Here is an 11,639-nt window from a genome sequence, read left to right as displayed (position 1 = left end):
GCCCTCCTGTAGGCACCGGCTGTGTGGTTTCCTATGCCATCTGCCAGAGCCTGCAAGTTACCCGCTGTGGCTTTGTATATCCGGGTACAATTGGCATCTTAAAGAGAACGAGGCAAGAGTGGGCCCTGGCTAAAACACACAGCACAGAGGATGCCACTCTGCCTTGTCCCTCAAAACTCTCAGAATGGACAATGGTCCAGCTGAGTGGACACCTGGGGTACGGTGGGGGCTTCGTGGGTTTCTCAGAAGCGCCTGCAGCCTCTCAGCTCGGCGTTCCCATCGGGAAAGCGGTTGTCACATTGTCTGGCACTCTAGAGGCATGCGATTTGCCCACATATGCCATGAAACTGGGACGCAGATGCTTCCCCATATTAGGATTAAGTTGGCAACCCCCAAATGTTCACAGGTGTCATTGGCAGGGCAGCTGGATCATCTGGAATCTGTCTTGTTTGGGTTCAAAATGCACACTGTGTCATGAAGTCTAGCTCACAGCTATGGCGTTCTTTGCTGGTACGGGAACCTGTCTACACGATTAGATCTTAGAGACTTGGATGGAAATAGAGGTTGGACACAGTGCTTGGCACTCTGAACGCCAAACTGTAAAATTCTTGAGTTCCCATTATCAGTCACTTCTTTGGGTTAAGGCATCAAAAGACCCCATGAAATAGCTTATCAAGGGGTCATGTGTATTAAGACATCTTCCGCCATTAACACCTTTGTGACGTCATTGGCACTGCTGAATACTTACTTACCTTAGTCCCTGACCAGGCCAGCTGTGTTCTGGAAGGATGAAAGTCAGTCGGAAATGGTCCAGAGCCTAGGGGCGGGGGAGGGGCAGTGCTACACAGAGAGAGGTGTTTTTGTGGCGAGAGGCTGATGACATAAAAGGAACAGTCTGCTTGAGATTTCTAAACCAGCCAGACCACTGGAGCAGATGGTCTCACAGTCCAGCTCATGGATGGAGAGCCAGGCTGGTAGACAAGCATTCAAGTCTGGCTTTGTCTGTATCAGAAACTCGGCACCTCCAGCCTGGCCTTGGCTAACCCGGAAGTGCAGGAACAAAACTCAACTAGAACAAAGGCATCTTTCCAGCATAGCACAGCATGGGGGTGCTGCTGGCTTCCAGGAGCCCATGGCTATGATTGGCACTCTAGAGGCGGGGCTTCACCCATGCTCTCAGCCAATCAGCATGCCTCTGACTCCAGGCTCTGATGCCCACCGAGGGATGCTAGCTACTCTGGGTGCAGGGAGAAGATGTGGTCAAGTAACAACGGCTAAGCAGGGAACAGCCTGGGCCTCGGCTCAGGGGGAGAGGGAGATGCTGTCCAGCCCTCCGAAGTTCGGGTGGGGGAGGAGGCTAGGGCTGGCTCAGCAGGGAGATGATGACATCTGGTCATAGTCTGGACACTTGAGCAAAGCTGGGTAGTTGCTGTTCATCTGTAGGGAGGCATCGCTGGAGATGTCCGAGGGGCTGCGGCCCCGGATCCAGGCATCTGGATGTAGAAACTGACCGGAGTAGTCAGAGCAGTTGCTCAGGCGTGGACGGTAGAAGCCTGGGTGAGGTCTGTACATGTCCTCAGCCGTATACCTCTTCATGAACAGGTACACAGACATCACCCCAGCACTCTACAGTGACAGAGAAGCAGAGGAGAGCTCACTGAAGGGGGGGGTGCTCTTCTTGTAATGTCCCAGCTGTGTCTTCCTGGGACAAAGCCATGGGACCCTTTCTTAGTGGGAGGGGCAGTGCATGTGTAGACAGGAGTGGGCTCTGGGAACCTCCAGGACAGAAGAGACCCAGGAAAGCCAGGGAGAGGTACGTTCTGGGGTAGAGTGGGTGGGTGGTGCAGGATGCTGTGGGATGCTTCCCTCTTCCCCTCCAGGTAGAGCAGCACCAATGTGGCCCGGGGCGGGATGGGGCAGGTTACCTCTGTTAAAAGGAAGGAGATGGCAGCAAAGGCAAATGACCAGCCATATTTGTAGCTGAAATAGGTCTCTGCATCCTTGGTTCTGTTGAGCATCTCGTCATTGATACTGGAAATGTACAGTACCAGGCCCACCACAAGAGAGAGGCCTGGATGAGGGAGGGAAGGGAAGGGAAGGACACTCAGCCTGGAGGTCCAGAGAGTTTACCAATATGGTATCCACGGAGAACAAAGCCTTCAATTTGGAGTTCAAAAATGTGCAAGAGTTTGTCCCCTTGTGTGGACTCTGTCCACACCAGCATCTTCTAGGTAGTGAGTAGGCGCAGGTAGGATCTCCCTGTCCGACCACTCTCCTGAGCCAAGACACAAGCCTAGTGATTGATACTCCAACCTCTGTCACACACACCCTCCTGTGTACCCTCATTTTCTGGGCTTGCTCTAGGGTCCTGCCACTATACTGTTCTAAGAAGCATTGCTGTGACCCTGGGATGTGAACCGTGAACTACCAAGAGGATTTTTTATTAACCTAAGGACAAGGCTCTTCAGCAGAGCCTCTAATCTCTGTCTCCAGCAGCGGGTGGTACGTATCTCTCTGGACTCTGCCAGTGTGATACTGGGGCCTATGCAAACCATCTGGTTACACAGTGAATCCTCTCTGACATCTTCTGCCAGGAACTATAAGGGAACTTAGTTCAGATCCTGGCTAGCAGTGAATCAGGAAGCAACTGGGGCTCTGAACTCCAAACTGCCATCGTGCACATGAGCGCTTAGGCAACCGTTTCATCAATTAGTGAGTGTAATTGAGGCAAGGCATAATTAATTACTCTACATTGAGCTGTTCATATTTCATTCCACTCACGTTATTTTTTGAAACTGGGGCCTCTCCAAGGACGGATGTTAAAGGGAGGCAGGTGTGATTCAAACCTTCCTCTGTACTTAACTCAAGTGTGACTCACTGCTGTCCCCAAGTGTCCCTCTGTATTATCATGAGCCCACTTCATGTATACCAGTTCCATCCTAGACGTTGTATCTTGTGATTCACTCACGAGAGGACTCTCAGGCATCCTGCTCTCCAATCATCTTGGCTGCTATGGAGTTCACACAGGAGAAGTGAATAGCTTGGCCTTGAGTTTGTCCCACTGGCTAGGTGCAATACCACCATACAAATGTTGGGCTGATGAGCTTGCAGGTGCTATTAGAAGGATGAAAGACTGGACCGGTGAGTAGAGGAGAGAATGCACAATAGGTGTGTAGAACAAAGAGTAGATGGGCAGAGGTGTGTGTGTGCGTGTGTGCCCGTGTGTGTGTGTGTGTGTGTGTGTATGTGTGTGTGTAAGGAAAGAGCAAGGAAGGGTGGTTCTTGAGAGTCAGGTAATATAACTGTCCTCTGACAAAAACGATTATGCTGACAGGGAAATGGGAGAAAGATCCTTAAAGGCCTGGGAAGCCAGTTGGCAGTAAGGATGTTTATGCCAGAGAATTATTTTTCTTTTATTGTCATTTATTTGTCATCAATCTTTCCATCCCTCCACCCACCCCTCCATCCATCCACCCATCTGACTATCCATCCACACATCTGACCATCCATCCATCCATCCATCCATCCAACCACTCATCCATCCATCCACTGTCCATCTATCTACCCATCCACCTATCTACTCATCCATCCACACATCTGTCCATCAACCCATTCCTCCATCCATCCATCCATCCATCCATCAATCTATCCATCCATCTACCCATCCATCACCCATCCATTTACCCACATACCCTCTATCCACTCACACATTCATCCTTCCATTCACCTATCTATCCATCCAGCCATTGTACTTATCAATACTTTTCAAACCACCTACTCATCTTCTACCTGAGAATCAACTCTTAGACCTGTCTTCTATAGTCAACTAATTCAGGACACTGAATATTAATACCATGAAAACCAATCCATTATCTTTTAGAGCACAGGTATCTGTGAGGTCACTGTGGAGAAAGCACCTATTTTATTCATCACGTTCCTTTGCCTTCTTATATAGTTCCTGTGCTGGCTGGTTTTGTGTGCCAACTTGACACAGGTTGCAGTTATCACAGAGAAAGGAGCTTTGGTTGGGGAAGTACCTCCATGAGATCCATCTGTGGGACATTTTCTCAATTAGTAATCAAGGGTGGGAGGGCCCCTTGTGGGTGGTGCCATCCCTGGGCTGGTGGTCTTGTGTTCTATAAGAGAGCAGGCTGAGCAAGCAGGGGAAGCAATCCAGTAAGAAACACCCCTCCCTGGCCTCTGCATCAGCTCCTGCTTCCTGACCTGCTTGAGTTCCAGTCCTGGCTTCCTTTGGTGATGAACAGCAATGTGGAAGGGTAATCTGAATAAACCCTTTCCTCCCCAACTTGCTTCTTGATCATGATGTTTGTGCAGGAATAGAAACCCTGACTAAGACAGTTCCCATGTGTAAACTTATCATGATTCATGCTTTCATCCCCTAGGCTGATAGCTCTCAAATCTTTGTGAGTTAGGTGATTCTATGAGCCCCAGACTGTGATGTCTGGCAGCCGTCTAGATACCTCTTCCTTTATGACCCAATGGAAGACTCAAACTCCGTTTCCCACACTGATCTTACAACCTTTGTTCAAAGCTGTTTCTCTGTATGGTTCTGAATCATGGATGTAACATCCACTCAATGTACAAGCAAGCGAACAGCTCCCATCCTTGATGCCTCGCTTGAGAGCCTGGTCCTGCTGAGTTTGCTTTCTGAATGACACATGGACCTCCCCACTTTCTGCTGCAGTATCAACTCAGTTTGTGCCACTATTGCCCGTCTCCTGTACTTCCGGCAGCTGGGGGATCTGCCCAGGTTCCTTGGCTCCTGTCTTACTTCTTTTCCTCTCTCTGCTCCTAACAGCAAGGGTTCTATCATCCAAGTATGATGTCATTCCTTGGCTCTAATTCTTTTGAAGGCTTCTCATAAAGTTCCAGATCTTAAGACAGTCGGGTTCCTCTATAGTCTCACTTCTCAACATGTTTCCTCAGCCCCCGGAGACTCCATGAGTTTCCCACATTTGATGCTATTTCTTCTCTCTAGGCCCTTTCCTCCCTCCAACCTAAGTTCGTTGCCTAATTCCCACTCACTCTTTAGGTCAACTTCTCTAGTTTTCCTTGACTAGCAAACACCTTGTTCTGAATTTCAGCTATATTCCCAGTCTCCTTGGCAGTTCCCAGTGCCTCCTCTCCTAGTCCCCTCCGCTCTGACTTTCTATTCCCAGTCTACTTGTTTATATTTCCCAAGACACTGACCTTTCTATAGTCAGTGATGCCAGCTTACAGAACACAGTTTGATAGACATTGCAACTGACTGACTAAATGATTGACTGAATGACTGAATGACTGAATGACTGACTGACTGAATGAATAAAGTACAGCCTGGTGATAGACCATAAGGATATGTCTATGCTGAAGGGGTCTAGTGAGCTCAGAAAACAGGGTATGGTCAGATTGTGAAAGCAAGGGGTCTCTGAGGGTAGCTGAGGGTTAGGGGTGAAGGAACCTTTATTCCAAAGGCAGGTGCTTTTCTTTTCCACTGCCATACCCACGTATGTTGGTCCTTTCAGACACAGGAATGAATGCTTATCAGTGGGAGCTAGAGAAGAAGTGTGCTTGCTGCTGTATTGTGAGGACAGCTAGGACATCCAAGCTCTGCCCGGGGTAAACCCATCAGGTCCCTCCAACTTTGAAGTCTCATGTGCTTTTTCTGGACTGTCCCATGGGTGGGTCTAAGGACATCGGAAGTCTCCTTCTGCCCTGACTCAGTTCTGCCTAGGTCACTGGCTCAACTCATTCTATGTCCAGCATTGGCTCATAGTCTCGAGTATGATTTCCTGAAGCAGAATTGCTCAGGCACTAAAAATCAAAAGTCCAGGGTGTAAGGAGACAAATAACACAACTTACCAGAGAGGATAAAGAAGATGCCAGAGACAAAGGCCAGTATGGTCCGGTGGGGGCGGATGTGTCCGATGTTGCTCAGGATGAACCCAATGAACATGAAGAAGAGGCTCACCAGTGGGAATGGTGTGGCCGAGCGAATCATTTCTAAAACAGAGGGCAGAGGGACAGCCTGTCAGGCTACAGTGACCTTCCTACTCTGTCTCGTTCCAAGAAGTATGTCTTCAGTGTCTACCAATGGTGCTCAAAGCCCTAGTCCGCACGAGTGGCCTAAGAGTCTCCTGGTGCTGGCAGAGTTTTTGTTTCCAACGTAGGACTGGAAGGTCTGACTTCAACTGCCAGCATATGCAGAGATTTGTCTCCCTTTCAGGCATAAGCTCCGCCCCCAGGAATCTACATGGCCTGCCTATAGGAGAGCTGTGAGGTACCCGGTCACATCACACTGCCTCATCTTCAAGAGACACCCATCATTTCCAAGGGTACCATACTCTGAGTGTCACAGGTGACTGGCACTGGCATCTTTAGTTTTCAATTCATAATCACTAGGGGGTTTTATTGCATAATAAAGAATTTGTCCCAGGTTCCTAAGAGGTAACCTAGATCCTCAGAATTTCCCATAGGGTGTCTTTGTTAGTCATGTGGGGTCCTGAGAGCACCTGGGATTTTTATGCCAACAGGTTACTTAAGATAGAGGAAGGGGAGAGCAAACACACTGATTAGAAAATTGGGGTTTGGGGCCATGTGGCATAAACCGGACCTCTGAGGAGGGAAGGGGCTAGACATTGAGTTTAGTCATTCACACCATAGTAGACCTCAGTCATTACTGAGAGCCAACTTCAAGTCTGTGGGACAAGTATGTTGGTTATAGGCACATCGAGTAGTGAAATGAACTATTTTGCCTAACAGATGTGTTCACAAGCATTTGTATTCAGAGGGTCCTGGGAAGCCACTCTCTTAATAGACCAAGGCTGTGGATTGCATTGTAACATTGAAAGTTTGTGCTGAGGCTCAGAAGCCACTCTGATGAGGTTAAGACCATAAAGTCAGTCTTGCCACAGTCCAGAGAGACTGCTTCAGTCTGGGGGTGAGTTCTCCTCCACTTCCAGGGGGTCAGAGACACAGGGGCACCAGCAATCTATCTTCACCCCAGAAAAACTAACGTGCAGGGCAAGCTCCAGTGAGGTACACTAGTATAACCACCTAAGGCCAAGGGCACCAGCTCTTGATAAGATTCTGGGTGTCTGACTCTTCCCTCTGTCTGGCTTTCTCTGTCCCATTAGTGGCTCAGGTTAGAATGTTCTAGACACTCACTTAGAACATTGACTGTGGACTCTGACGTCATCTGGGAGTTCATGGGCATCACATACTCTATGGTGAAACAGCGTCCTCGCTCCTCACCTGTGGAGATAAGAAATGATTGCGATTCCCAGGTCCTACTCCAACATAGATTTGAAGTTAGTACACTCCAAATGTTTCCAGAATCTTTGGGCCTGAGTCTCTATACTAGGACTGGATAAAACCTCTAGGTACGTTTTCATCCCTGGATGGTAGCCCACAGCAGAAGTGGGGAACATGCCTTGATGTCTCTCTTTCTGGAGTCAGGGCTGATGCATGGGGAGAGGTCACCACTGTGAACTCTATGCCCAGCAAACAGCTGGTGCCGCCTGGTGCTTTTGACTGATGACGGTGCATGGCTGTCTCGGATGCACGAGTGTAGATTCTGTGCAATAGCCTCCCACAGCCTTGTCCATCAGACCCTGGGGGCCTCGAGACTCTGCTTCAGGTTAAGGAGAGACAGATGCCACAGCATCTGGAGCAGTGGGAGGTGAGGTCAGACTGGGACGCTGTTCCTAAAGCAGGCTCTACAGAATGACACAGGGGAGCCAGGCTGGAGCTGGAGGTGGCCTTTCTGCTATACCCAGTTCAGCCTCTAGCCTGTGCATCAGAGCCTTAGCACCAAGATGGGAGAAAAGACTGGGGCAACAAACTGCATCTCTTCTCAGTGCACACACAGGTTCCAGGACCCCACAAAAGTAACTTAAGGACCATATTGTGGCCACACTGGCCAGAATAGCTTTCACAGGTCTTGTAGGGCAGGGGTGATACTCTTGTATAGGGTGGAGCCAGGCTGTGATAAAGGCCTTGAGGACAGGGCTCTTGGTGCAGCAATTCTCTTGGGTCCAGAGAATCCCCAGTGAGCTGAAAGGAAGTCCAAAATCTACATTCTCCCACAGACCCGGAAGGACGCACATTCGTGTTTTCTTTGTGCGGCCATTTCCCAGACAGAGGAACAGGAAACTGCCGAGCATTTCCTGTTCCCTAAGCTTGCAGTTGTCAGTGAAGCAGAAGTCTAGATGCATTTAAGCTGCCAGAATCTTCGCTTCCACCGTTTGCTAAGTGGCAATAATAAGTCTGCCTTGCAGTTTCGCAGGGAAGATTATGTGCGATCAATAACTTGAGGAGCTAATGAAAGGCCTGCACGGGTGATTCAGATCAGTGAGGTGTCTGTCACTCAGAGCTGGGAGCCCTGTGGGAAAGGCAGGCCTGCAGGGACCTTTTAGGAGAAAAGCAAGCCCTGGGACCCAAGAGAGCTTGCTCAAGAGGACACTGTGAATCAGGGTCTGAGTTTGGGTCTCTGGTCTGTGGTGAAGTGTCTACTGGCACCTCCTGGGTGTCTCTAAGTAGGGAGACCCCCGCCCCTTGGGGCAGGTGCTCCCCAGAACAGGACTGTCCTTACCAGCGAGGAAGCAGACCCGCCAGAGGCCCGAGTGCAGGGACATCTTGACCTCCGTGCTCTGGTTCTGGGGAAGGATTATGCCTTCTTCTAGGTATAGCCAGTAGTCCGTGCTGACCGCGATGCCCAGCAGGCCCAGGCCGCAGACGGCGAAGACACTGCTCAGCAGGGTCAGGGCCTTCCTCCCACAGGCGCTCATCTTCCTGGATGGTGACTGGGCAGCAAGGAGCGCTGTCTCACCCAGGGCAGGATGGGCTATGGGGAAGAGCGAGAGTGTGAGCAGGAGGTAGGGAGTTGAAACCAGTCTGCTATGGGTCAGTGGATGAATTAGAGCAGCTAGGCCACTAGTGTCAGGACATCTCCACTTAAGGGTGACCCTCTCCCTTTGCTCTTCAGAAACTCACAGATTTTTCGGAAGGATGCACATTATTGAATCTGTTCCCTTGTCTTCTGAGTTTCCCTTACTACACATGACCATTCATCTATCCACCTATCCACTTACTTACCCATCACTGATCCATCCATCATCCATCCATCCATCCATCCATACATACATACATACATACATCCACTCATTTGTCTGTCCATATGGTCACCCACCCACTCAGACATCCTTGCATCCATACATCCATGCATCTATATGCCTACTTATTTGTCCATCCATCCATCCATCCATCCATCCATCCATCCATCCATCCACCCACCCACCCTGATTATATTTTGAGCCACTGTGGAAACACACCTCTGCATATACTGCAAGAATGTTTCCAGAAAGTTTTAACTGGCTTTACACACTCTCTCTTAAGTTGCTTTTGTCATGCATTTTGTTATAGAAATGGGAAAAGTTACTGATATGTGGAGAAAGCTCAGAGCATGACCTGAGCCCGGAAGAAGGCAGACAGAGCCACCTCCATAAAAGATGTAAGCCTAGGGTGACAAGGGCAGGGGTTGAACCTATAGCAGCTCTGGCCCAAGGTTCCCATGGTGTGGGTGACTTTAACTCCACCAGGTACAGGACCCTTCCTAGGGATGATGTCATGCCTTGGCTGAGAGCTAAGTATAGGTGTCTGCCGAGACACCTGAAAAGCATCGGAAACCAGGTTTGGCTGTGAAGTTGAGCTCACTGCATAGTGTTATGCGGTGACATTAGTGCTCTTTGCCTGGGAGGGGTCCCTCTGGTCCTGATCCCACAGCAGTATCCAGATCCTAGCAGCTGACCTTGGGAAAGCCGGGAGAACCACAGTGTAGGCTACATGTTGGCACTATGGGGGAGTGGGAAGTCTGCAAGGCGGGAAAGCGTGGATCGGGAAGGCTCTACAAGCCTGCCTGTATTGGCTTTGACAAGGAAAAGGAAAGTGAAATATCAAGTCATTCTCTACGGAATGCAGAGGGGTTTAGAGCAGTCTATGGACTATTCTAGGGGGAAAAGCATCAGGAGGCACTATATCCAGGTTTGGAAGAATTGCACTGCATGACAACCACTTTAGTTTCACTTACTCCAAATTTCCCCAGATTTATTTGGCCACAAAATGAGGGATCTGGGAACCCCTCTTTGGGGGTCCATGTCACTCGTCAAGAATAACGAGACCTGTTCTGCCTCCCTGCCTCCCACCGATTGCTGGGGGATTAACTGCCATGGCGGACGGGACTGTAGCTTGCAAAAGGCAAAGCTGGACCTGGTGTAGGGTGTTATTATTCAATAACAATGCAATAAAGCCCCACTTTTCTCAGAGCAGACAGATCAGGGCGTCTGAAATACGACAGCTATTGCCCAGTCGAGGCTGAGCAGCCAATTTTAATGTTAAGCTTGGCAGAGATGAGAAAGATTTGGGTCTTAGAGATTTGGAAAGATGAAAGTGGAGAGGAGATTGGATCAGAATCAGAAAACAAAGCATAAAAGAAGAGGCTGGAGGTGACCTTGCCTGCAGACTCTACAGGAGCAGGCCCTGAAGTCTGGAGTCTCCTCAGGTAAACCCCAAGACTCTCCCTTTCTGGAGAACAGGGCAACTGTACAGCAGGTGAGAGGTAATACTTATATTGTAAACATATTTATGTGTCTATTGTGGCATTATATTTATTTATAAAGTACTCACTAACTGTCAGTTATAGCACAAAGCCCTCACCAAACCTCCACAGTAGCCCCAGGAGGAAGTAATTAACATTAACTCCATTTCACAGATGGGGAAACTGAGGCTCAGAGGCATCAAGCATCCCACAGGATATCCTAGGAGGCAGACTGGATTGAAACCAGCTCTAACTCCAAACTCTGTGCCCAGACTGTATGGTTTTCTACTGGAGAACTGAATGGGTCCAAGGAGTGTTGAGATGGCGGAGAAATGGGAAAAGAAGATGTTCAGGAATCTAGGAATGCATAAGGCATGGGTCTATAGAAAATAGTCTAAGTGGCCAAGCACTACAGAAGACTAGAGTAACAGATGCCTTGGGGCTTGCTAAGGGGCACCTCCTGGGTACAGCTTCTGGTATCATTTCTATGGACCACTGTGACTCAGCACTTCTGATTGCAAAAGCCATGTTGTAAGCAATGAGACTAATATTTCCCTCTTCCCATATGTCTGCCACTCAGGTTCCAGAAGGTGGAGGGGCCTGAGATGACCCAGTCTGCTAATTCTGAGGAACGAAAGTACAAAATACCAACATATAGATCAATATAGATCTTTCATGGGAGTTCTGGGGTTCAAAGTCAGCTTCTGAGGTTTGTTCCATAAGCGTGTTCCTCATCTCACCATCTCGTTTGCCCCGAATCTGTGCTTCTCGTGTCTGCTTCTCTATCTCCTGACTCTCTCAGCCCTCTATAGTTAGACCATTTCCGCACGGTCAAGCTTCTGCTATAAACGCAGTCTCTGTTTGTTGAACGTTCTAAGGCAAACATCTCTTACATGGCAGCAACTTATAGAAATTCTCTACCTCTCCCATCAGGAAAATTCCACAGACTCACAAGATGCTTCGGGTAATAAGGTTATGTGTGTTTTATGTTCTTTTATGTACATTTCTGTGCTCCACACAGCTTCTAAAAGAACACACATTATTT

The 11,639-nt window shown here is 49.0% G+C and overlaps 1 protein-coding gene across 1 annotated transcript; it reads right to left on the bottom strand.

Annotated features, from left to right (window-relative positions):
- Window positions 1-307: 307 nt before the first annotated feature.
- Window positions 308-8,834, bottom strand: Cacng5 (calcium voltage-gated channel auxiliary subunit gamma 5). Its single transcript, XM_052195875.1, has 5 exons — window positions 8,594-8,834; window positions 7,168-7,254; window positions 5,863-6,003; window positions 1,926-2,071; window positions 308-1,626 (listed from the first exon to the last, which is right to left on the bottom strand). The coding sequence occupies exons 1-5, from the start codon at window positions 8,787-8,789 to the stop codon at window positions 1,369-1,371; spliced, it is 828 nt and encodes a 275-aa protein (XP_052051835.1). The 5' UTR covers window positions 8,790-8,834; the 3' UTR covers window positions 308-1,368.
- Between the last annotated feature and the right edge of the window lie 2,805 nt (window positions 8,835-11,639).

Source organism: Apodemus sylvaticus, chromosome 10, assembly GCF_947179515.1.
Source record: "Apodemus sylvaticus chromosome 10, mApoSyl1.1, whole genome shotgun sequence".
NCBI lineage: Eukaryota > Metazoa > Chordata > Mammalia > Rodentia > Muridae > Apodemus > Apodemus sylvaticus.
Note: the sequence above shows the minus strand (reverse complement) of the source record. Positions and strands in the feature narration are given on the sequence as shown.